Here is a 25,186-nt window from a genome sequence, read left to right as displayed (position 1 = left end):
TCGTCCAGGGCTCGAAGACGAATTGTCACACCCACCCGGCTAGGCCAAGAGAAAGATGGAACGGCACACTGGCTGCGATTGTCCGTTCTAGATAGCGTAGCGGGGCGAATGAAGCAAATCAGCCCAAGCACCCATCCAGGAGGTTAGCGCGGACGCCTTGAATGCTACGGCACAGTTGCATGTTGCTTGTTTAGGACAAGAGAGGACAAGACTTCTCTTGTCCTTCTGGCTATTCTTGTCCTGCTGCACAGCTGGATTGGACGGACAACGCCGGCTCTCAGGTATTGAGCTATCTAGGCAAGTCAGAGAAACAATCTCATTCGTGATGACCTGAAGATCGTCATTGATGGCGTTAGTGTCTTCATTGGAGAGTGGGGAGCACAAGACTCACGGTACTGATCCAATCTTAGGAGCCTAGTGTACATTGTAGATTAACTGCATATGTTGACGGAGAAATTTAATCAATATCGTCTGGGATTGACCGGAGTCCGATGCAACTATGCAAGCCCCTGAGGAGATGGAAGCATGAGATCTAGTCAGAGGACGACCCTGAGAGACCAGGGTCTCGCAGGACGATTGAAATGTTTATTGGATGGATTCACGACATCACATGGATGGTGATACATTTCAAGATTCACAGGAATTGAGAAGCCTACTTTCGTAGAACGTGCTGGTTGAAGATAAACAATCGAGACTGAGGGAAAGCGATGAGCCTACTGCCTTATTGCCTTACTGCCTTGGTCCCCGAAGATCCCCATGATCTTCCCTCTCTATTCGATCCTTTGGTCATTGTATTCATCCTTCTATGAGTATATCCATTCCTCATCTGATACCGTTATGGTAACTTCATGTGAATCATGTCAACCTTACAATACTACCTACAGATTGTCGAATCAATCCTTCAACCACTCCGTCCTCTCAACCCCTGACGCCAAGCGACACCCCAATCCACCTGCGGAGACTAGCCAGGGCGCGATGTCACTTTGAGACTTTCACCATCCACTCACACCTTGGCCCTTATCATTTTCCTTATTCAGTTTTCAGTTAGAGCCTCCGAGGTCCCCGTCAACAATCCGAGGACTTCAGCCATTCAGAAGCTTCGCCTCGGCTTTCACTCACCAAATCCCAAATTGAAAGGGTCGGAGTCCGAGCGAACACCGGTGCTTGACCGCTGGGAGATTCATCAGGTGCAGACTGAGGGCGTTGATCTCCAAAGATAAGGGAAGACGAAGGAAGGGGCTCTGGAGCATAGCATGACTAAAATGAATCATTCATCGGGTCAGATCGTTGACTGCTGGACATACCTACACGGCGAATACGTCCTCGGATTTTGTAGTCATATCAACATTACCATTGCTACAAGCTGCAGCTTTCAGGTCAGTGGTCTGTACCAGCACTTAACAATAAGACAAGAAAATAGCCGCAGTTACTCGTAACAAGGCCAATTATCCCTTCAAATTTCCGGAGTTCTGGCCAGGATGGCGGAGTCCATTTCCTTCGTGATCGGCAGTTTGAGCTCTTCGGCTACTTCGGATGGAGGATAAGGGAAAAGCCTCCTGCGGCACCCATATGCGAGGTGAGATCACTACCTTCAGACAATAATTATTATTTTACCACGACTAGACCATAAATAATAGTCCGTTAGGCTAACTGTCGACAGAAAAGCGGCCATCATCACACCGCATAAATGACTGTGCGACACTAAACATCCAGAGTGCGTACCAGGGAACCGCGCGTGTCTCGTTCTACGGTTCTAGAAGGTCATTGTTTAAGCTCGTGTCCAAGGGCCTGGAGTCCCGACATTTGAAACTTCCGCCTAGAAACATAATGACACATGTAAATATGTTGAAACCGCCAAGCTGTCAGGTAATCCTTCCTCATACACTATACAAGACTTTGTCGAGAGCCATAGTCGAGGGACAATCATTTCAGAAAAGGAATGCAATCCCCGTGAAGGTCAACTTCCAGTTACCAAGAAACAATCCTAAGACAAGCATATACAGGAACAAGCCACTAAACGCTAAGCATGGTTCGCAGTGCTTGGCGCCTGGCAGGATAAAGTGTAGAACTCCTTGGCCGAGGTAAAATACGAAAAAGCAATTACAGGTATAGCTCAATTGAACTTTTTGGCAACAGCGCCACCGTTAGATTAAACATGATAAGCATTCGTCATTATTGTCCGGGATGGGATCAGCTAAGACTGCAGGAACTGGGACGGAAGACCGTCGCGCCCTGCTGAATCGAGTCCGTCGCCCGTGCCGTCATACTGCTCGTTGAGTAGGACTTCAAGCATGTCAAACTCGCCTACCATTGGCCCTGTTCCTCCGAGGCCGTGATCAACAACGGCCGTCGAACTGTTGAAGAAATGATCGAGCGGAAGCGCAAACCAGTCCGGAAGCCCGCCGGAGGTGCCGGAATTATCATTCATGGATTGCGACGGAACGTTCGAACCTTCCATCCCTCCAGCAGGAGGCGATGTGTGCGGTTCATAGTAATTATGGTACACCGACGGCGGTGGAGGCATGAATGAGACATTAATATTGGAAGAATTGATCGGCTGCGCTGGAATGGCTGCCAGCGGATCATGCACTGATCCCATTGTGGTACTCGTCGGATTATTGCCATCAACGTAGCCAATATTCTGTGCTGCGCTGTGGCCCGGTGTCCATGCATGGTTCGATCCATCCCGACGGCCTTGGGCGCCATCGCGAGGACGCGGTGACTGGTGCCTGGAGACCGGTGCGGAGGTGCGATCTTGACCGTCACCATCACCACCTCGGTCCAACGGCGCGAATCGCAGGAATCTGGTGCGAATGCTGGTCGTAAGCATTTCCACCAGCCGAGCGATGGCGTGACTCAGGTGGACATCATCGACGACACATGTCCTCAACGCTTCCACTGTTCGATCCTGTAGGTCCAGCGATACACGCACATCATCCTCTTTGGCTCCAAGGGTGAACGTCTGCGACCGTCAGCCAAATCTACCATACACAAAGGAAAGTGACGGAGATCCTACCTTGAGGATGAAGATCATGCCTGACAGAATCCGGAAGCATGTCCGCACAGGAGCGTGCTTGAGGTGGTCGCCAGGAACCAGGTCATCCAGTACAGTTAGCAAGATCCGACGTGACGCGTCAACAACTTCCTGAATGTATTGCTCGTTGACACGGTACAGCTCCATGAGCATATGAAACCAATTGTTCGACGAGGGACCAGACCCTGGTCTTCCGTTCTGAGTCTGGGCAGCCTCGTTGGACATTGTGGTCCAGCGGTCCACGACTGCTTGCAGAGCTAACGAATTGACATAAACGCCTGCTGAAAGTCAGGACATTATATTCTTAGATCAAATAAATGGCCACTTACGGGTATATTCGTATTCAATCAGCAAGATGTGCCGCATGGCAGGTGCGACTAAACAGTCAGCTTAATGTCAAGAGCAAAATCGGTACACAATACTTACGGTCAATCGTGTCGATGTTATTCCGCCATTCTCGTAGAAAAGGCTGAAATCGATCAATCTGGTCACGATATCGTCCACTCCTAATCAGCTCCGATGTCTGTTCGTTAGATGCGAACAACAGCTGATTGCTCTGATACATGATCTTGGTGATCCCAATCCAGCAGTCATGCATCCGATCAATAGTTGTATCACCACTGTTTGTAGTCGACACAGGAGTTGGTTGGATGTCATTAGTCCACTGTGGCAATGGAAGCATAGAAGGAATTCCCAGACGGCCGCTGCTTTGCGTGATGTAAACGAGAATCAGACGCCGGAGTCGACGTTTTCGTGTCTGTTCAGCAGGAGAGTCATTCGCAGTTTTCGCTTCGCTCTTCTGATCAAAAACTCCCAGCTCAAAAGCCAGCGCTTGTGCGGTGCTCAACAGCATCCAGGACATCCGATCAGACCGCCAAGCCGGCTCCAACCACTTCTGGAAGGCGAGTCTCCCCTCGCCTGAGATTTGAGAGGCCCGATGGTGCGTTGGCTCACCATCATGCTCGACCTCCTTCTCAAGGCGAGTTTGAGCGTGCGCGTCCAAGTCCAAGAGTGTATTTTCATCATCACCAGGGGGGAAGTGCAGATTTCTGGGGTGCCAGTCCGTGAGGATCAAGAGCGCCTCGATACTGCCCAGGGATCTCAAGTTTCCCTTGAGACTCACTTTGGCTGCACTCGGGGCCAGGTCAAACGACCGAGGCTTGCTGATTCCAATGCCGTTTGCGCCGAACTTCTCTTGGCCCCAGAAAAGACGCTCAATCATTCCCCGAAGATAAGACCAGAGTCGATCATGAATGTAGAATGACCGGGTATATGCCCCATCACCCTTGGGTTTCATATGCCGTGATGCCGTCGTAAGAATAGTAACAGCCAGTACAGGCTCATCAGTGAGAAGGGTGCGATGCGTCGAAGGATGTGAGAAATCAGGAATGACGATAGGGCTCAACGGAGCAAGGTGTTCATAGTAGCTATAATCTGTCAGAATAAAAACATCCAAAGGACGAGACAAGAAAGGTGAGCACTCACTATGCCACATATGCCATGGATTCTTCCACTGTGAGCCAACCTGCTCGAACAAACCGCAGACGTGACCAAGCTCTGACCGCATCGACGAACCCTGGATCCTGCAAGTTATCCATAGGTTCATTGTGATCGCGGGTATCCGAATTTGGGTGATCCACGGAACCCGACCCTCCCGTATTATAGAAGTTAGCCACGGGCATGGTACCGGATCGAGGTCCTCGCGGAAAGGAACTGCCTCCGCTTCTAGGAGTCCCAGCCTGTGTCATAGGAGACATCGGAGAATTGAAGGACGAAACCGACCGCCGCGCGGCGTATCGATTCTCTAGGCTCTGACGATTGAGATCCTCCGTCCGCCCTGCCGCTTCGGACAGTAAGTGCAGAGCATCATGGCTGTTGCTGATCGCAGGTGACAACAGCTCAACGGCGGTGCGATTCATCATGGGCTGGCTTCCCTCAAGACCAAAACTCATTCCAGGGCGCTCGCCAAGCGGCCACATGGGAGGGCGCACGGGTCTGGCATCCTGGAACTGTGAAGTAGAGGATGTAGATTGATTAGTGCCGTATCGTTGACCGGCATCGGCGTGCGGTATTTGATTAGGTGCTGGAGGAGGTCCCTCGGACCACTTCTGTCGCGAATGCACACTTTCACCATCCAGCGATGTCGGCTCTGGTCGTGCGTTGTAAGACCCATCCGGCGAAGAACCGTTGGGAGCCGTGTCTGCGACCATCATCCGCTTGTCACGGAGGAGAATTCCATCGACGCTGTCTTCGACCTCGGAGGGTTTCCGCTTGCGCCTGGTCGCGGAGAACTCGCATCGTTTGCTTTCGCGACGACATCGTACACATGGAGGGGGACGCGGGTTATCGACACCTGCGACGGTGGGATTAGCTCTTTTCTTTTCCTTTCTTTCTAACTGCGCGCTTCCTAGTTGCCGTGCAGATAGTATGGCCAAGGTATGGGACGGAACTCACTGCCAAGGTCACATTTGACCTTGCGCTTGCGGCAAGGGTCGCAGGCCTGATAACCGCGACGATGCTGAGGTTGAGGCGATGGCGACTTTTGCCCTTGGCCGTTCTGCGTATAGATTCCGTTCTCTTGCTGTGTATTGCTGGCAGCCATCATGATCGTCACAACAGAGGGAAGTGGACTATGGTGGATTTGGGGTATGCCGATGCAAAGCGAAGGGGCCGCCAGAAAGCGGTGGGGTTTGCGGCCGTTTATCAGTTATCACACTTCTCCGGCGAATTTTAAGGACTCGAGGGCTCCACGTTCCGGCTGCAGGTCCTTTTTCCTCGAGGTAAAGCACGTGTAGGCAATGCAATTGTCCTACTATCGACGAAAAAAAGGATGGAAAGTTCTGCGATGATGAAATGGAAGACAAAGGGTGGATTATGAGATGATGGAGAATGCTATTAACCTCGCTAAGCCAGAATTCGCTGGGTCCCAAAAATGCGGGGTAAAACAGGGGAGGAAAAATACGGCGCAGAGGACAAAATGGAGAGAGCAGATAAATTATTCCTTGGATTCTAGGCAGAGAAGCGTTCTAATGGACCCCTTCCATGCCCTCTCGTTCGTTCCAAGTTCCTCGTGTCCTGTGGTTCATCCATCGTGAGAGGCTTAGAGGGATATCTGTTATCAATAATAATGCTAAGGTATCAGACTCCGGGCTAATCAGAGCGAATCGCCCAGGTTCCCTGTTCTTCCTAATTAAAGCGCAGATAACAGCGAAGACAGCGTCCGCTCATTGGGACAAAATCTCCTTCCTAGCCCAGAAACGACCAGGAACGACAATCCAACAGTAATACGCCAAGGATATGACCAGTGATGGATTTCTAGAAACTGTGGAAGAAAATAGAAGGTTGCATCATGGCGTCTAACCAGTAGCGAATCAAGTGGAAAAAGCGGATATCGCACGAATGGGAAAAGAGTCAGACAAGAGACGGGGTACATGGGTAGATAAATGGTCGACCGTCGACAAGACAAGACAAACATCGTACTCATCATGACGACCTAATGAGGCATTATTAGGAAACGGACGCAATAATCTTCTAAGCCACTTGATAGGAGGTTGCGGTGCTAGCCAAGGGTGGGCTTGTTTGTTTGGCCTTGTCTGACGCGAGGTCTCCATTTAATTTCGAGCTCGGTCTCGCGTCTTTGCGAGGGGATATTGACTCATTATAACCAACGCTGTCTTCGCTTCCCCGTCGCGACAGGTTGGGAGTCAGCTGTCCTTGGAGAAGACCACGAATCCCACCGGCCTTGCGTGCTGGGATCTCCAAGGTACCAGCGGTGAGCACGTACAAAAGATATTTCAGGTTGGGGAGGGTATGTCGAATATCGAGTGCTCGCAGGCTTAGCTTATTCAACAGGAACTCAATGTCTTTGTTCAGCAGGAAGACCCCATATTCAAACCGGTACTGGACATTGACCGGGTACAAAGGGTAGGTCCGTTGAGGTAATGAGGCGGACACCGGATCTTGAATCAAGGAGTTTGACAGGTACGGATTGATCGGGTATGGCATCGGAACTGATAGGTAGAATGAAAGCAAGTAAACCAGGTGCGCGGTATACCCAAGTGCGGCCGCGACGGCATCCCGATCAATGTCGCCGAAATTCGAGTTGGGAAGGGCGAGCCCGGCGATAGTGAAAGCCAGCGGCTTGTCAGGAATCGGCTCAATGGGGTAAATCGCAAGCAAGTCTTCGGAAATGCGCCGAATTTGACCTTTGGTCTCTTCTGTATTCTGTTTCAGTACCTTAGAGCAGGCGGCCAATTTCTGCTGAGCGTCTGGAAGATGACTGCGAGCCTTTTCCTGACTATACCGCCCACGCTCCATGGCTTCGTTTCTAGCTTTGATACTGGCAATAAGTTCCTCTCTGCGCTTGCATGTCGCGCGGAGCTGTTTTTTCCCCGCCGCAACGGCATGCTTGGTCAGGGCAAGCTTATCTTGGGCGCGGGAGGCGTCGCTTGTGAGAGTCATGGCATAATGATTCTTTTCGAGAATCGCACTAATCTGCGACTCCAGTTTCTCTCTCGTGGCCAGCGCGTCTTGAATGCATTCGTCCAAATTCGCCAAGCGCATCAGGGCATCGTAGGAAGACGTTGGCAAAACGACTCCGTCTGAAAATTTTGACGCGCCCGGAAGGATCAGGGTGTTGGAGGATGGAATGCCAGTTAGATTAGTATACACACCGTCTGTCAGATGGAAAAGGATGGAGTTTGAGGGCAAGGGTTGGTGGAAGCTATCCAACGATTTGCCTAGAAACTGTAGCGATTGCAGACACAATTGCAGTTCGACCAGCAACAAGTACTCCTCCATGGTCGTTGTTTTCACCCAGAGCTTGACAGTAAGGCAATCCGCGCGGGAAACTTTCGGTGCGCAAACATTCAGATCAAAGGCCTTGAAGCTGGGGTTCGTAGCATTCTCGACAACTTCGCTCACATAGACAGGCGTATCGATGCCGTCGCAATGAATTGAGAACCACGAATCTGCCATCCTAGTCTTCGTAATATCCTCCAGCTTAATCTGTCTCATCCGTGGATTAGGGTCATTCCACGGTAGCGTGCTTCTCCTCCGTAGTCGCGATGCAGATTGCTGCTCGGCATCGTCACGGCTATCCGATACGGCGGGCGCGGTCTTGAGGTCGGCAAAAGATCGTGACTGTGGCAAGGGCCGGGTTGCGCTCTGAGCTAGGAGTTTGGAAGGGGATTGTAGAGAATATGGGATCTCCTCATCGTCAATAGTCTTCCCACGAGGTCTGCTCAAGGGGGGAGTGATGACAAGGTTGCGGATCGAAATGCCTTGTAAATGTCGGAGCTTGCGGTTCTATAGTCAATGCGTCAGCAGCGGTACAGAAACCGTTCATAACTAAATGGTTCAGATACCGAAGGAAACAACCACGGCCTTTCACGGCGAGTGCCAGCCTCGTCCTTGTCCAGCCCATTCCAAGTGTTCGCTGTCGGCGACATTGTGGGCGGTCGAGGACTCAGCTATAACGGTGCGAGGGTTGTATTCGTCCGATCATTCTAGTTAGTGTCTGAATAATGGTCCCGTCAACGTAAATTGAGAAAATATCTCTTGCAACTATTGTTGCGCTGATTCTCAACTCGAAGAATGAAGATGGTGATGATCATGCTGTTCCCCGAGCATAAGTGACGCTGCGGAGATCCCGATGGCTGGCGTCGATTCGCCCGTTCTGTTCCTCCGACAAAAATTGATCCACCCGACACTTTCCTCACTGCCCAGAAACCGTGCAGCTCCCATCGCGAAGCCAGATCAACCACTGCACACTCCACAGTCTCGAGTCGCAATGCGCTAGAGTGAATTCACTCTATTGATTCTAATCAACACCTCAGATCCATTTAGGAAGCGCCGAGCGGTGTTTCCGGCCGCAATGGCCTCCTCTCAGTCGTTCACCAAACCTTTCCAGAAGATCTTGGACCCGACTAAGATCGGAACCTGGAATGTCGTCCGTCGTCCACCGATCGAAAATCACAGTGTTATTCAGGGAAAGCCTCGGGAACAAAACTCCAATGCCTTCAAGACACATCAGTGGAAGGAGGGAGTGCGGTTAAGAAAGGCGCTCAATGCCATCAGCCACGGCAAAAATATCTTTGTCTACCACAACATCCGGACTAACCAGGTGGTGTACTCTTTGACAAGATATCTGGAGGTGCGTACCCCCCTCATCGATCTGTCCCCATTGGTCCTACTAATATCTTTCTTGCAAATGTAGAAAAACAATGTCCTCCGCCAACTGATCTACCATGGCAAAAAGACTGTTCCCGCAACCCTTCGAAAAGACATGTGGGTGCCCTACTACTCAGTGCACTTCACCGACACCAAGATTGGTCTGCGTGCCTACCACCTCCTCCGCGAATTCTCCATGCAGCGCCAGCTCGCTCCGCCCCGCGAAATGATCACAATCACCGAACAATTCCTCGCCCAGAAGCGGCCCCGCAACCCGGAAGAAGCGAAGAAATTCGACGAAAAATACGCCGACAAGATCGGCTGGCTGATGGAGAAGAAAGACCGGGCCCGCGCGGTCATGGATCAAAAGGCTACCAGCGTTGCGGACATCGCGGCTGTACTCTCCATCCAGGAGGGCGAGATCGCGAGTGGGTTTGCGGATGGCAAGAGGGGGTATCTGACTCCTGCTGCTCGGAGACGGAGAAGGGAGGCGAGGAAGAAGGAGCAGGAGAAGTCTGCCGAGCAGGCTGAGCGTGTGGCTGCTTTCGCGCAGACCCTGTGCACCCCGGAGGTCGACTACACGATCCAGGAGCCTAATGAGGACGCGGACCTCCTGGGAGACAAAGGTGTCAAAATCCTCTGGTCTGATATCCACAATGCTCGCTTTGCGGAGAAATGGCCTGATCGTGTCTGGCATGGCGAGTTGGATCTGAACCGCGACCATGTTATGCCCGATGAGAAGCACATCCCTGGCAAGAAGGACGTGCTGGCCAGCGATCAATTCAGAGAGAAGCAGGCCTAGATGAAGAGCGACCTGTTCGATGGTATGTAGGAATCGGCGATGGATTGGGCTGTGGATATTCCTATCTCGTCAACGTGACTTTGCAGGCACTATACAAACTGTACTTATAGATACTACTTTATTTTTGCGCTTGGGAATGATGATGGCGTTTAGCAGACAATATTTGAATTCATCTGATAACCCAGTAACCTGTTGGCAAAACCACAAGAAAATGTATTGCTTGCGGGCCTGGTAATCTGAGTAGATCAGAATGGCATATGGAATTTATATCTGAGCAAGATGGCAATACAAAGGCAGGATTGTGCTTGCATGGAAATGTGAAAACCAGGTCAAGCTCCGCCATCCCCGGTTGCGAAGTGAAAGATCCCAGATAGGCAGCAAAGTGATAAGATAGAATATGAGAACGAGAGATATGGAGGGGCGCAGGTCATCCGGCATCCTGGAGCGATTGCACACTCAAACCAATCAACACCAGTGACCAGCAAAAACGGAGCAGTATAACGAGAGAGCAAGACGAAGCTTTGTTGTTGTTTGTGTCCAAAAATGCCAGGCATAGAGAACCTTCTATCACGTCGTTGGACGCAGCCATTTCAGTTCTGCAGTGCGTGATATCACCACTTATGTACTTCCATTGATTGACTCGACCTTCTTCGGCGGAGTCTCCTTGTGCTCATCAATAGGGACGTCGGGCCCTGGCCCATCATCAGCCATGTTCTGTAAAACCTCCTCCATGACTTTCTCTGCTGACTCGGCATCATCGGTGATTTCTGTATTGGCTATGCTCTTTCTGGCCCCCTCGACAATCTTATCAGCCTCGCTCACTCCGTATCCCGCATGCGTGGCTGGATCACCGTCAACACCGATCGGGTCGACCGTGCGGTTGACGACCTCCTTGACACGGTTGTTGTCGAATCGAATCACCATGCAAGAGAGGTTATCAGTGCTGAAGCGGGCAAGGGCATGGTCGACCAGCATTTTTGAGGCTTCCTGAGCATCCTGTATATTCCGTATCAGATCTACGGCTTCTTGGTCACTACATACGTCCCACAACTGTCAAAACATTAGCATCAATAAGAGCCAGTATAGAGGAAGGATGCTCACCCCGTCGCAAGCCAGAATGATAAACTCATCTTGATCGGGTTGGATGACTGTCTCTGTAGTGTATGGGTGGCCAGTCACAAGGTCTTTGAGATAAGCATCACCTAGAGCTCGCGTGACCGCAAGAACTCCGTTTACTCGGTTGTTAAGTATCAATCCTCCAGCGTTGGCAATCCGTTTCCCCTCATTTTCATCACTGCCTTTGTGGTCATAAGATAAGCGCAGCGCTTTACCGTTGCGACATAAAATGATGCGAGCATCACCAACATTCGCAGTATAGAGAACTCGTTGACGGGCGGCTTTCTCTTGCAATATTGGAAGCACAGACATAGGTGCTGATTGAGTTGGCGTGTTGTCAGCTTCCGAGTTGGGTTCGGCGGCAGCGGCAGCGGCCGGAGCCAATGCAGAAGAGCCGGTCACGGAATGAGAACTAGGGACTCTGTCCTCCCAGCGTAGAAGAGCAATGACAGCGGTACAGCCGCTGTTTTTTAACGGCAGCTTCTCCAGCTGCTGGTCGACAGAAGTGAACGTCTGATCAAGCAATTCCGGAACCGGAGTGTTGGGGTTTTTCCGCATGACCTCTTCCAGAATCAAATGCAGCTTCTTCCCACACCATTCGGCAGCAAATGTGCCCGCATGTCCGTCGAAGATCGCGAAATAGCCATTGTCAGTTTCGACAACGCTGGTTTCTTCTACAGCTGTAGGCGAGACATCACCGGACTGTCTTTTGCCATTGGCATCAGCCTGGCCAGAGGGTGCGGGCGTCCCCAAGAAATTGTAGAGGTATGCATGGGTATCTTCCATAGTCCGACGACATCTTCGGTTCCGGTCCTCTGTGACGCCAACTCTGAACGATGAGCGGGGGGTGGGTAATGATTCGCCGGCAGAATTGTTCAACGACCCTTGAGGGACAATCAATGCCGGGTCCATTTTCCCAAGTTTGTGTAGAGAAGAAGGTGGCGAGTGAGCCACAGTAAGGGTCGCAGCGGTTTCACGAGAGTTGCTCCAACTTAACGAGTTTTTGGCGTTGGAGAACAAGGTCGCTGCTTTGGTGACGGTACTGCTTCTCCTCTTCTTCTCGCCGCCAGGGCTCGGTTCGTCGCTCGCTCTGCGACCAAAGAATCCACCGGGAGGAGAAAATTTCTTCTGGGATACGGTAGCTTCGTCGGTCTTGACGGTCAGGGACGGGGTATTGATGGCCTCCGAGTGTGGAATTGTTTCTAGTTTATCTTTGGGTGGGCTCGAGGAGCCACTGAACATTCTGTTCAGCAACCCACCCTGGCTAGAAAAACTTCTTCTTTTATTACCTGCCAGCTTGATAGGTAGTCCTCTATGAAGGAGAGAAGTTCAGTGAAGGTGTACGACGGGAGTTACGGCGGTAGTGGAGAACGACAGATAGCGAGGAACTGACGTAGGAGGGGAGGAAGTGCTGCTGCGGACTTCGAGGGAAAGAAGGCTATGATATATATCGTCAGTAGTTGATCGTACGCAAAGTTCAATGACTATAATGCGCGCAATAATGACAGTTAGCGGATTAGAGAATCAACCCAGCAATGCCGGCGGAGGATGATGCTATCCAACAACCGCGGTTGGAGGGGTTCTCAAACCCTCCTAATAAGGGGCTGAATGAGTGACCAAGGGACAAAACACAAATTACAAGGTCATCAGGATCAATCCTTCAAAAGACCCTGGGCGGTTATCCTCAGTCGAATGTCATGGGCGCTTGAAAGGCAACCCCACTGCACGCCGATGGAAACGGTATGGTATCAGGCCGCTTCACCAATTCAAAGGGAAGGTAAACACTCACGGAATGATAGGATAGTATCTAGAGATCGTCTGGTCTCCTCTACTATCGATAGCTGTCAAATAGATACAAAAGGGCGTGAATAGATGGTAGCGCAATGCAGATAGATGGTTGGGGGGGTGGAACTGATGGACGCTTATTATTAGCAGCAGCAGCAGTAGTGATTAGTGATTACTACTAATAGGACCTAATAGGTAATCCTGGGGAGAGGGGAAGTCTGCCTTACTGCCTTGGGAACTGTTTAGGTCATTGGGTCACCTAAACTGCGGCTACGCTAGGCCTAATATGGCAACGCTGGTGATAGCCGATGCAGATGAAGTCCCGAAACGGCGGGACGACGGAGATAAACTGGCCGAGGATCGGGGATGGTTGGAGATGGGGATTGGTATGGAGACTAGAACACCAGAGGCTTGAAGTGCTTAGAATGGCATCACCTCTTGAAATGGGGGAGATCCAGGAACTAATGATTAAGCTAGATAAATCATTAGAAGTTGTAACTAAAGGCTCCACGCAGATAGGCGCCGGAGACCCGCAGCTCTGCATTTAGTACCACTCGTAGTAGTGTTGACAATATGCCTTCCATAGTCATCTTTTGATAGCGGGTGGCTAGTTAAGACACTTTACTTCTTGAAATCTAAGTTGCATATAATTCCTTTGTCGATGTGTCGCTCTCAAATAATGCAGCAAAATATACTCTTAGGCAACCTATAGGCTATCTTATGTTATGGTACACTGGTTTACAGGGCTGTCTGCAAGGCAGCTTAGCTGCCTATGACATGAACATCAGCCACCATAGGTTTCCCTTTATAATCATACCTACAAGGCTGGCATACTTCTGGAAGCACGAAACCTGCTCAATCCCAGGAACTAAAATCACCAAAGCCACCGCCGCCCTTGAATTTCTTCCGTGCAGGCTCAGGCTCCGGCTCCTCGTCCACAAACTCAACAATCTCGTCTTCCTCCTGATTTGCCTGGTTCGCTAGTGCGGCCTTGAGGTACTTCCCTACTCCCCCAGCCGAGCTCTCGCCCGCTTCTGTCGCACCAGGTCCTCGAACTCGTTTCCCAGTCCAGGTTACGCGATCATCGTCTATCTCCCGAGATGTCTTGGTGTCATCTGTCGAGGTCGTACCTTTCGCCTCGTCTGCCTGCTTCTGTTTCAAAAACTCCTCGAATGGATCCACAAAGATTGTTACGTCTTTGATGCGGATGTCAGGAGTAGGTCGGTTGGTTGTAGCATTCACTGGGTGCATTTCCATGCTGTTTAAGGTTGGCGATGAGGGCGTTGGGTCATCTATTACATGACCGAAAATGGTATGTTTGTTGTTCAGATGAGGCAGCGCGCGGTAAGCGATGAAGCTGCGGCCATTGTCAGTATTCGAATTTAACGCAACCAGACAGGGAAACCAGAACTTACAATTGACTGCTGTTGGTGTTTTTGCCTTTGTTGGCCATACTTAAGGTTCCTCGAGAGTCGTGTTTCAAAGGTCCTTCGAACTCATCGTTGAAGTATTTGCCCCAGATACTCTCGCCTCCGCGCCCAGTACCTGTAGGGTCTCCACCCTGGATCATGAATCCCTTGATATTGCGATGGAAAGCGACATCTTTGTAATAACCTTTCTTGGCCAGTTTGATGAAATTCCACACGGCTTTAGGCGCATACTCAGTGTGCAGCTCGAGATTCACGTCGCCTAGCGTAGTCGAGATTCGAGCATAACCCTTTTGCTTCACTCGCCCTCGTTTCAACATATACTCTTCATCTGAAAGAAGCGCAAGCTCCGCAGAAGTATGCGGCGTCATACCAGTACTTGTAAACGACGCAGCGGCCAGACCAGTAGTATGCCTCGCCGCGTTGTACGGAATTGGTTTCCCAGCCTGGTGTAAAACGGTCTTTTGCGACGCAGCTGTGGCGCTCGTACCGACACCCGGCTTTGTCAATCCTTTCGAGCCAGCAGCCGACTCAGCGCGCTGAACCCTCTCAGCACGCGCCTTCGCCACGGCTTCCTTCGCCTTCAGGATCTTTGCCGCGTTGCCCAGCGCATTGACATTGACATTATTGGACGGATCGTCTCGTTCCCGTATTTGTTCATCGGTCAACGCGCTCTCTCCCTCCTTCAAATAATTGAACGAACTCAGATTCCTCGACTCGATATTCTGCGGGTCTTGTAGCGTGATTATATCTTTGCGACTGAACTCCTCATCCGTAACAAGATCGCGCCACAGCTTTCCCTTGATATTCAACCGCTCGACAGTATCCCATGCAAAAACATTGCCCGTATTGCGCAAAGCGACGACGTGCGTGTTGTCCGTCAAGACCTTGTACGTGACCGGATCGACATACTCGCCCGACTCGTTCTTCGCGATATTAAGCTTGATGAGGTCGGAACTCTTCAGCGGCGACCCGTCCACGGGATTTGTACCGTGTTTCTTAATCCAGGGCAGAATGTTGGTTAGGTCGAATATGGTTCCCGAGGGTGTGCAGACCGGATGCGAGAAGGGTTGAAGTGAGAGGGAGCAGAAGTTGAATGGGAGGCGTCTGAAACCGGCGTGCTCTCCTCCCCGCCTCGCTTTCCCTACACCAGCGCCTGCGCTGGCCGAATATGCATCTTCGGACGCCCACTCGGAGTGTGTGATCTATTAAGAATTCAAGTTAGCAGCTTGCGACACCGGAGTCGCGGAGGCAGAGGAAGCGTGGCACAACATACGTAAAGCTTATCCGTTCCTAACAAGTCACAAGTCAGACGCAAGCAGTATAGTTTAATAGAGTAACTCACCCTTGCCCATTTCTAACTTTCAAGGAGCGGGGATTTATCTGGCCAAATCTGTAGCTGATTTCACGTTCTTCGGCGCAGCTGGTAGGATTATTCCCAGATATGATGTATCGGTAGGCACTAGTACGATTGATCTAACCAGTTAAGGCTAACGCGGTAGTAAGGGGATCATCTCCATTTTAAACTAGTTCAAAGTCACAACAGTACTAGCGCCCATACAAGGGCTAGTATAGAAAATGAAAGGTACCTATATAATGGAAGTTCTAAGCCTGCACAGCTGCGTCTTCACAATTCATAAACTCAGCCACTTTGTCTATTCTTCCTATGTCGACCAGCTCAACCCAGCATGGAATCTGGAGCATGCAGTCGAAGAGGTTGGTTTTATTCTATTCCTCCTGAGGCTCAAGGTTTTGAGTTGACCATTATAGATTATGGTTGGGCTTCCGATATCGATTCAAAATCACCTATTACCGTGGTATAATAGATATACAATACAGCATTGTGCGAATCGTGATAATGTAAACTACATATAGTACATGCTTTATTGACGTATGCTGACTTGAAGAGGGTAGCATATGCAGAATCTCAACTTGCTCTCAATGACCGCAGAACGTATCCCGCAAAACATCCCTTTATAAGAATGTCAAGAATGACCCATAACGCCCGAAGTGTATTTTTATCGTTCAAAAATCGTCAATAGCGAGTCCATTGCCATGTTCAAGCAGGAGGAGGTTGGAAGCGAAGAGGTACCACCCAGCGATTCCCAAAGTCGATACCGTGCCGACGACGAGTGCCGTACTTACGCCAAACGATTTGCGGGATGCCGATGTCTGCGACTGAAAGTTTCCAAGAAAGCCCCTCTCCAGCCAGGAGGGCATTGATGACTCCCGTTTTGGGGGCTCCGAGACAGACTACGGATGTGGAATTGACACATACTCGGCCGTCTTCGACCATAGTCACTTCGCCTGCCAAAATGTCAGAAATTTTGCAGGCATACATAGGAAGATGCTTTCGAACTCACCGCTGGAAGCAGATAGGCCAGATGGAACATCGACGGACAGAACGTCAAGGTTACTACGGTTGACCCAAGCGATCATCTCGAAAGCGATAGCTTGATCGTCGGTGCGCAGGTCCTCGAAGGATATGTGGATACCAAAGAGTGCATCAACAACCAGATCAGGCGTAAAGTCAGAGCTTGAGAGCTGCGCGGAAAGATCTTCCCACCTGAAGACACGGCCGCCAATCTTCTTGAATACATCAAGCTGTTTGCGGCAGCTTTCAAGTAGCTCATTCTCGTGTTCCAGACCCAGAACACATAAGGTGACACGATGACCACGATTACGGAGATGGCGCGCAGCAGAAACGGCTCGGGCTCCAGTACGATGGTTGCCAGTAAGTACAAGGATCGTGGGGGCAGCAGCATCATTCGACAAGAGACCGACGGCAGCTTCTGCTATGTCTCTCCCAGCGTTCTCAGTGATCATATCTTCCGTCAACCCGAGCTCTGCGACTGCAATCTGCTCCACTTCAAGGGTTTGCAACGGGCTAACTGTGGGGCAGCTGCGATTGGTAGTTGTAAGGCGCAAGGAAGCTCCTGGTACGGCGGCACCGGTCATTGGCGACGCTGACACAGGTGTCTTATTAGGGCGAGGGCTTGTAGTACGTGATGAGCTTAGCTGGCTTCGCCCGATTGAATTGATCTGCGGTGGCACCAAAGGTTGTCCCAGAATTGCGCTTCCCTTCCGGGACTCACGTGCACGTGCCGATGCCCTGGATAGTTCGCGGCCTGAATAATTACCACTGCTGAGCTTCGCATCGCTCCGTCCCTGGTCGGAATCTCCGTTCTCACTCTCCTGAGGGCTGTCGAGTACGTTTTCTGTCCAGTGGAGATTCTTCCCACCATTTGTTCCAGGCTTCGGTCTCCTATTGAAGCTGACCAATCGATCTTCATCAGCGGTAGTGTCGTCGTTTCTAATTTGCTCGAAAACTCTTCTTTTATCGAACTTGGATAGATTGCTTTCGAAATCGAACTCGCCCATCTCCTGGATATCTGTTGCGTCCTCAGTTGCCCAGCCATTGGGATCTTCAGCGTATCCACGACCATTCTTCTTGCGACGTCGTCCAGTAGAATCAGGAAAACTTTCCTTGTATTTTTGTGGGGTTTTAAATTCAGATGTGCCAGCCGGCTGGACAAATGCAGTCTGGCGCCAGCCCTTGGTTTTCGGGTTTGTATTATTTGCCCCATCGTGCTCATTGACGGCGACATTTTGAGGATGCCCTGTCCGACCACTCCGGCGGCTTCGCTTAGTCGTAAATTGTGAAGCGGCTTGCAGCGGCGCCAAGCCTTCATTTTCATCCAGCGCATCATGAGGCTCTTCCGTCTGCGGCGCGACCTTAGTAGCCTTAGCATTGTTGCCAACATTCAGCTCCAAATTGCTGAATGGCTCTGTCAAGGCAGCTGAAACCGTCGCGTCTGCATATCGAGCTCGTTGGGACGCCTGAAACTGCTGAGCGCTCAACACATTCGGGATGGATTGACTCTGTGATGTAGACGGACTGAATGATTTGGAAGGCGGCTTTCCATAGCTGACAATCGCCGGATCAACAAACGATTGTTGAGTTGGAGTTGTGGATGACTCGCGTTGATGTTGGTTTTCTAAGTCGGTATAGGTGATCTGCGTCTTAGAAGGCCCCAAAGAGAGATCTGCAATGTCGGGAGCTTCGATGGAATAGGTAGGCAATTGTTGGCCGGTCCAAGAAAGAGTCACTAAGAACCACAAGTTAGATCGATACCACTCAGTCTGATCAAGACAAACAACATATACCGTTCCTTAGCATCAGACGTTGACCAATGACGTTGGCCACCACTCCTTGAACGCTTGCATTCGGCGGTGCTCTAAGCGTCACGAAGACATTGTAGCCAATAAACTCCGATGCCATGCCTTAGAGCAGATATTAATAACTCATGTACCGCTGTTTTGATGTTTGAACAGCACAAAGGCTGCGAGAAGGTGAGGGGAAGTAGAGGAAGGAAAGCGTTGTACAGCGTTGCAAAAGTGAATTGTCAGGTTGCAACCGCCTTGATATAGCATCACGTGCAGAGTATCTTTATCGATAAGCACGAATGTGGGGCTGCAGACCTATGCAGCCAGCATATTTATGTTGGACGACGAAAGCTTGTCTAGGATCCTTGTGCCTCTTCAATCAATCAGTAGAAAAATCCCGATTTTGGCAATCTAAAGCAAGTCTACTTTTGGGCTTGATTGACCCAGATCGATTTTGATAAGTACTTGGGAGAGATACCACTGTTTCCGGAGACCAGATTTTGAGCTGGCCCTTCATGCGGCCGACAACACCGTACATGCAGTATATTAATGAATAATTCCATTGAACATCACCCGGATATCGGTATTTGCACCTTTCCTCAAAGATAATAGCCCATAATAATAACATATAAAAGACATGGATGACGCAAGGCCTAGACTAAGCCCGCTAGCATCAGAGAAATTCCACGTTGACATTGTATACCACCCTCAACCGTATAGATGCTGTAAAAGCTCTTCGTCATCTAATTGATCATCTTCTTCAACTTCTTGATGTTCGCGAGGCTTTGAGATCTTCGGAGCAAGAACATCGCTAATACTAACAAGGTTGGAGTAGAATTCTGTGACCTTGGGATGTACCATGACCTTGCGTGCATCGAATCTGGTGACTTGAAGACCAGCTTTCGAGGTTGCACGACTCAAAGCGACATAAGCCTGTCCTTTTTCAAATACCCGCCCAAGATCGACCTTGACACGCTGCAGGGTCTGCCCTTGTGCTTTGTGGATGGACAGTGCCCATGCGAGGATCAACGGTACCTGTTGGCGCTGGGCTTGCACTTCGCCGTTCGGAAGCTCAATCTTCCAAGCCTCTGGTTGGCAGAGCAAGTGCCGCTCTGTTCCATCTGGCTGGACGAAACAAACAAGAGGCCATTTTCGACTTACCACGACGCCTCCATCCTTGTTACCAAGACCCTTCAGCTTCTTGCGAGCGTGGTTTAGTCTCTCGTCGTCACTCCCGGGATCTTGCCCACCAGCGAATTCGCTCTCATTGTCGCGATAGTATTCAAATGTCGCTTCATCCATGAAGGCGACAACTCGCCCAATGGAGCCGTTGACAAGCGAATCTTCCATATTTTTGATCAGCATTACCTGTGCACCTTTCTTTAGGTGTATGACAGGTGGTGCCATGCAATTGGCCAGCAATTTTTCACGAAATTGGACATCTTGAATTGTCCCTGAGTCAACTGCATGAAAGGTCATTGTCTCGCCAGAGAGCCTGCCCATCCGTGCGCTGTTGGCCTGTTCCACTTCTTGACGAGTAGGGAATCTGAGAATGACATGTTAGTCTCATCACCGGCTGGGAACAACCGGGATAACTTACAATTCCGTCGCTTCAAGTGCATCGTGAAAGTTCAGCGGACGGGACAGGGATTTGAACGTTTCGATTGTCCGAGGGCTCAGTTTACCCAGTCTCATTTCGTTGAGCATTTCGGCGAATTCAGGGTCTTTTTGACGAAAAACATGTGTGAGGAGAATGGTATGCTGGATCGATGTATTCCAAGTAGCCGCTGCAAAGGCAAACTTCGCCTCTCGGTTACTACCTTCAGGCACTGGAGGCAGCTGAAAGAAGTCGCCAGTAATGACAAGTTGAATGCCTCCGAATGGGCGGCCATTATTTCTGATTCTTCGGGCGATTTCTTCAAGCTTGTCGAATAAGTCACCATCGACCATAGACACTTCATCGATGATGAGCACCTTGGTCCGAAGCCAGCGATTCCGTGCTTTCTGATTTCTCTTAATCTGTAGTTTGACTGTTAGCGAATATGACCAAAGTACAGGAAGAGAACTGTCTAACTTTCTTGACCAATTCGGGAACAGGCTCTTTACCCAGCCCAATTCCAGCAAAACTGTGCAAAGTGACACCCTCAATGTTACAGGCAGCAAGACCGGTAGAAGCTGTGACTGCCACACGATCCGGCTCCTTTCGATATTTGCTCCGTAACTGTTTGATGATTTCTCTCATAAGCACAGACTTACCCGTACCGGCAGAACCAGTAAAGAATATGCTTTTGCCTTGGTTAACGACCGTTTCGAGGACGTGACGCTGCTCATCACTGAGAAATAAGGACGCAATTTTTGGACGAGTTTGGAGTTGCTTGGAGTTTGTATCCCCTTTCTGGTTTCTCTTATGCTGTCGCCGCAGCTCTTTTTGCTCTTCCTTGATCGCACTGGCGGACTTGTTCCAGATTGCAGTGGGCTTGGGACGAGCAGGGGTTTCTGGCTTCTTATATTCTTCCGCTTTTGTCGATTCCTCGTTCTTGGTGAGCCATGGTAATGTTCGACTACTACTCGGTTGCTGGAGGTGGTGTGGGGGTGAGGACGACCATGGAATCTGAACGCTGCTCGATGGGGGGACGTGATCGTTGGAGACGGGAGGTAATTCAGGATATTTTATATCGGAGGATATCAAATCAACTGTGACTCTTTCCGCGCTTTTCGAAACGTTATTTCTCGCTGAATTGGCATTCAACGTCGCAGCAGATTGGGCCCCAATGCTCGGTCTCACAATTTTGGTCGGCGGGATGAAGGGTTCGGGTTCTTCAAAATCCAAGTCTACATCATCGTCGAAATCGTTCTCATCGAAGTAAACAGCATTGTGTAGAGTCCCTAATGCAGATTCTACAGCACTGCTCATCTCGATTTTTCGTTTAACGCCTATTGATTGTGGAGGTGGGGTCGGCTTCGGCTGCACGATGCCATTGCTGCGAAATAGATTGGACTGAAGTGGCTTCACAGGACCTGCGGAGTGATCTTTTACGGCCTTTTTGAACATAGCCGCTTCCAGTGTCGCTCCCAAAGGCCGCGCAGTTGAGTAACGAGCAGTTCGCGAAATCAGTTTCGGACCATGTATGCAGTATTGGCGGAGTAGAACGAGGTCCCTTTTCCTAATTTTGGACACATGCATATAAACCTCGCCCTGTATTTGATGCAGATCCGTTGAATGAAAAGGAGACTGCAAAAGTCGATAATAAAGATGGTTATCTGGAACTTTTCGCGCAAGTCGCGTGTTTTAGTCGGATACAACGCGCTGCATTATCGCACGTGACCGCGATAAGTACTCTTCTTTTGCTTATCTGCACGATAAGGAAAGCATTGACAATCATCAGTTTTCCACCTCTGCTATGTCTCCCGTCAAAAAGCCCAATTCTTCTCTACTGTTATTGAGGTAGCCTGGTGCTGCTGAATACTGTAGGCTATTTCCTTGATGCGTCAACGTCATTGAAGAACGGACTTCTACTTGAGTCCGCCGTTACACACAGATAGGACAATAAGATGTATACTCCGTACTCAACCAATGACGCAAAGCGTATTTAGTTTCCAGGACCATCCCCACGATTGTACAAAACCCGCGAAGCTACCCAAAATTGACTGAACAATCCATTGAAGCCAATTGGATTTATCCAGCCTTTATGAATAGCCTATATATCCGACCTTGATGATCCGAAAATCGCGCAACATAAGGACTACGTGTCACGTGATCACGCATTTTCCCAACGCGCGCGAATCAATAATGCGGAGTTTGCAAGTCTCGGTCCAGTTCCAAAGCCCAACAGGCCTTGCAACCCTGCTTTGCCAATCATGAAGCATGGCACAGAACTCAACTTCCAGTAAGTACACGCTCAGTCCAGTGTCCGCGACAGTGGCACTGCTAATATCACTCCAGACAAGGAACGCCCTCTTGCGGGGGTGGTCCTCTGCTTTACCTCTATTCTCCCAGAACAACGGGTATGCGCAATTCCGTGTTCATTTTGTCCAATCGGCAATACCGGCACAATCACTGACTGTCGGGAGCATATAGACTGAGCTAGCCACAATTGCCAGTCAGATGGGAGCAGCTCACAAGTTCGACCTCACGTCCGATGTCACACATTTGCTTGTCGGCGAGATCAATACCGCGAAGTATAAGTTCGTCGCACAGGAGCGGACTGATGTTGTTGTTCTCAGACCAGAATGGGTTGAGGCAGTACGGCAGTCATGGATGCAGGGTGAAGACACCGATATTCGGGCGTTAGAGCAGCAGTATAGACTACCAACCTTCATGGGATTAGCTATCTGCATAACAGGCTTTGAGGATAGTATGAAACGCCTTCCGTTGCTCCCATCGGCCGATAAGGCTAACAGTCATTGTTAGTGGCTTATCGAAATCACATTCAAGATACTGCTGTCGCGCATGGCGCTGAATTTAGGAAAGACCTTACGAAGAGTGTGACGCATCTCATCGCGCGGAATACAGAGGGCCAAAAGTACAAATTCGCAACACAGTGGAACATTAAAGTCGTAACGATGAAGTGGTTCACTGACAGCATCGAGCGTGGTATGGTTCTTGAGGAAACTCTATACCATCCTCTTCTACCACAAGAACAACAGGGTGTGGGCGCATGGAATCGCACTGTGCAACCAGCCAAGGAGAAAGCTGCAGAAGCCGAGAATTCATCTAATCCTCGACCTAGAAAGCTGCGCAGGATTGCAAGCACTAAGCTCGTTGACCAGAACGAAGGCATTTGGGGTGCTATCGTAGGTGCAGGATTCGAGAACAACGAGCTGAGACGGTCAACGAACAGCCAACCGAAGAACGAAGACGCCACATCCTCGAAAATCACGAGAAAAGCATCCGTTGTACAGGAGGCTAAATCCTTCGCCAGTGAGACCACGTTTGCGGAGGCCCAGGGATCTCGTCAAGACACTTCTGAAGTGAGAACCGCTAGTAACAATGGTTTCCTGGATGGCTGTTATTTCTTCATATATGGATTTCCTCCCAAGCAGGTTTGTACCCTAGCGTCTCTCCTCGTTCTGATCTAACTGTCCCCAGACCAGCGTGCTGCGTCATCACCTTTCATACAATGGAGCTCAGCTGGTGAGCTCTTTAGGCGAGTTTTCGCGCCCAGAGGTACCTAAGAGAGGGCATGGACTCTACACGATAGTGTCGTATAAGACGCCACGGTCTGAGATACCCTCGACGGATGATCTGGCGTTCGAGTGTGACGTGGTGACCGACATGTGGCTGGAGAGATGCCTAGAGGCGAAGACTCTAGTGCCACCCGAATCTCATATCACATGTACTCCCTTACCTGTATTTCCCATTCCGGGTTGGTATTACATTTAGACGTCGTGAAATGTCCACTGACGGAGCTAGGATTCCACGGGATGAAAATCTGCTCGACCGGGTTTTCTCGCATCGACTTGTTGCATCTGTTAAAACTAGTCCACTTAATTGGTGAGCCACTCGAATTGTATCAACTTAAATGGATACTGACTATGTAGGTGCCACATATGACGAGTACCTAACGCCGAAAGCGTCTGTTCTGGTATGTAATGACTCGCGCTCAATGAATAGTGAAAAGCTGCGACACACTTCCGAGTGGAAAATCCCAGCTGTCACCGTAGATTGGCTCTGGTTCTCCATCCAATCAGGACAGAGAAAGGCATTCGAACCATATATTATACAGAGGTTGTCACAACATGAAAAGAGCTTGGAAGTGCGAGCCGGCTCTCGCACGGAGCAGAAACATCTACCCGAGTCCTCTGATAAGCCCAACAGGGCTGCGCAGCCAGACTCCCGTACTACGGAATCAAAGAGACTTGGTGTGAACGGGTCCACCAAGAGCACTCCTGTTGAGAAGCCGTCCAAACCCAGTAGCGAAGATGAATCAGTGAAGCCAACACTTCCATATAAACGATCATCACAGTCAGCATCAGTCTCACCTACCAAAGGAACCAGACCAGCAAACATAGCCTCGCCCTCAAACAAGCGAAAAGCATCAGACCATGGCACAACCTCCGCACAATCCGCAATCGAACTCGCCGTAACCGGATTTCTCAAGCAAGCACGAGCAGCAAATTCGCGCTCAAAATCCGATACAACAGACCAGGAAAGCGATAGCCTCCGCCGAAGGCGCCGGAAACCGCTCCTCGGACGAGCACCATCCCACTCCTCCGCGCAGGGCGTCTTCTCCCGCGCCAGCTCAATCGACACACTCAACGAAGACGGATGCGGCAGTGCCGTGGAAAGCATCAACACAGAGGGCTTCAACTCGTTCCTTACAGGCGGGCGATTCGAGCCCTCAGAATCTCAACGTCGCACCGAGGAAGAAGAGAATGAGGAGCCTGCAATGACACAGCTGAACTACGAGGATCCCGATGCCGTCAAAATGCGCGAAGAGCTTTTTAGTCACGCTGGCAAACTCTCCAATAAGAAGAAATCTGCCGATCAGGGCGTGGTTGTTGGTGAGGTCAGGGAACTAGAGGATGTTGGCTGGGGAACTGGTCGAAGGACGAGGAACGCGGTTAAGGATTCGGAGGATGAGTTGTAAATGAGGTTCATGGTCTGGTCTGTTTTTATATGAGTTTTGCATTGCTTTCGGTGTCTATTCTTTTGGTTTGTCCGGTGCATTGCATGGCATAATG

The 25,186-nt window shown here is 50.2% G+C and overlaps 7 protein-coding genes across 7 annotated transcripts; 2 read left to right on the top strand and 5 right to left on the bottom strand.

Moving 5' to 3' along the window:
• Positions 1-2,194: 2,194 nt before the first annotated feature.
• Positions 2,195-5,636, bottom strand: Aspvir_003770 (Zn(II)2Cys6 transcription factor domain-containing protein; the record flags this gene model as incomplete). Its single annotated transcript, XM_043267019.1, has 6 exons — positions 2,195-2,962; positions 3,017-3,312; positions 3,364-3,411; positions 3,461-4,461; positions 4,520-5,387; positions 5,489-5,636. The coding sequence occupies 6 exons, from the start codon at positions 5,634-5,636 to the stop codon at positions 2,195-2,197; spliced, it is 3,129 nt and encodes a 1,042-aa protein (XP_043122954.1).
• Positions 5,637-6,565: 929 nt separating this feature from the next.
• Positions 6,566-8,484, bottom strand: Aspvir_003769 (putative UV radiation resistance protein (UVRAG); the record flags this gene model as incomplete). The annotated part of the gene is made up of 2 exons (XM_043267018.1): positions 6,566-8,341; positions 8,401-8,484. 2 exons carry the CDS (start codon positions 8,482-8,484, stop codon positions 6,566-6,568), a joined length of 1,860 nt encoding a protein of 619 aa, XP_043122953.1.
• Positions 8,485-8,909: 425 nt separating this feature from the next.
• Positions 8,910-10,007, top strand: Aspvir_003768 (mitochondrial 54S ribosomal protein mL67; the record flags this gene model as incomplete). The annotated part of the gene is made up of 2 exons (XM_043267017.1): positions 8,910-9,188; positions 9,252-10,007. 2 exons carry the CDS (start codon positions 8,910-8,912, stop codon positions 10,005-10,007), a joined length of 1,035 nt encoding a protein of 344 aa, XP_043122952.1.
• Positions 10,008-10,625: 618 nt separating this feature from the next.
• ptcG (type 2C protein phosphatase PTC1) lies at positions 10,626-12,365 on the bottom strand (the record flags this gene model as incomplete). Its single annotated transcript, XM_043267016.1, has 2 exons — positions 10,626-11,057; positions 11,109-12,365. 2 exons carry the CDS (start codon positions 12,363-12,365, stop codon positions 10,626-10,628), a joined length of 1,689 nt encoding a protein of 562 aa, XP_043122951.1.
• Positions 12,366-13,763: 1,398 nt separating this feature from the next.
• Positions 13,764-15,690, bottom strand: Aspvir_003766 (PPIL2 family peptidylprolyl isomerase; the record flags this gene model as incomplete). The annotated part of the gene is made up of 4 exons (XM_043267015.1): positions 13,764-14,265; positions 14,324-15,540; positions 15,612-15,628; positions 15,681-15,690. The coding sequence occupies 4 exons, from the start codon at positions 15,688-15,690 to the stop codon at positions 13,764-13,766; spliced, it is 1,746 nt and encodes a 581-aa protein (XP_043122950.1).
• Positions 15,691-16,394: 704 nt separating this feature from the next.
• Aspvir_003765 (mRNA decapping enhancer EDC3) lies at positions 16,395-18,617 on the bottom strand (the record flags this gene model as incomplete). Its single annotated transcript, XM_043267014.1, has 3 exons — positions 16,395-16,642; positions 16,699-18,444; positions 18,503-18,617. 3 exons carry the CDS (start codon positions 18,615-18,617, stop codon positions 16,395-16,397), a joined length of 2,109 nt encoding a protein of 702 aa, XP_043122949.1.
• A 3,750-nt stretch (positions 18,618-22,367) lies between these two features.
• On the top strand, positions 22,368-25,092 carry Aspvir_003764 (BRCT domain protein; the record flags this gene model as incomplete). Its single annotated transcript, XM_043267013.1, has 7 exons — positions 22,368-22,389; positions 22,446-22,507; positions 22,581-22,857; positions 22,914-23,545; positions 23,592-23,868; positions 23,916-23,996; positions 24,044-25,092. 7 exons carry the CDS (start codon positions 22,368-22,370, stop codon positions 25,090-25,092), a joined length of 2,400 nt encoding a protein of 799 aa, XP_043122948.1.
• Positions 25,093-25,186: the final 94 nt, after the last annotated feature.

Source organism: Aspergillus viridinutans, assembly GCF_018404265.1.
Source record: "Aspergillus viridinutans IFM 47045 DNA, scaffold_2, whole genome shotgun sequence".
Taxonomy (NCBI): domain Eukaryota; kingdom Fungi; phylum Ascomycota; class Eurotiomycetes; order Eurotiales; family Aspergillaceae; genus Aspergillus; species Aspergillus viridinutans.
The sequence above is the reverse complement of the archived record's forward strand: the minus strand, read 5'-3'. Positions and strand labels throughout refer to the sequence as shown.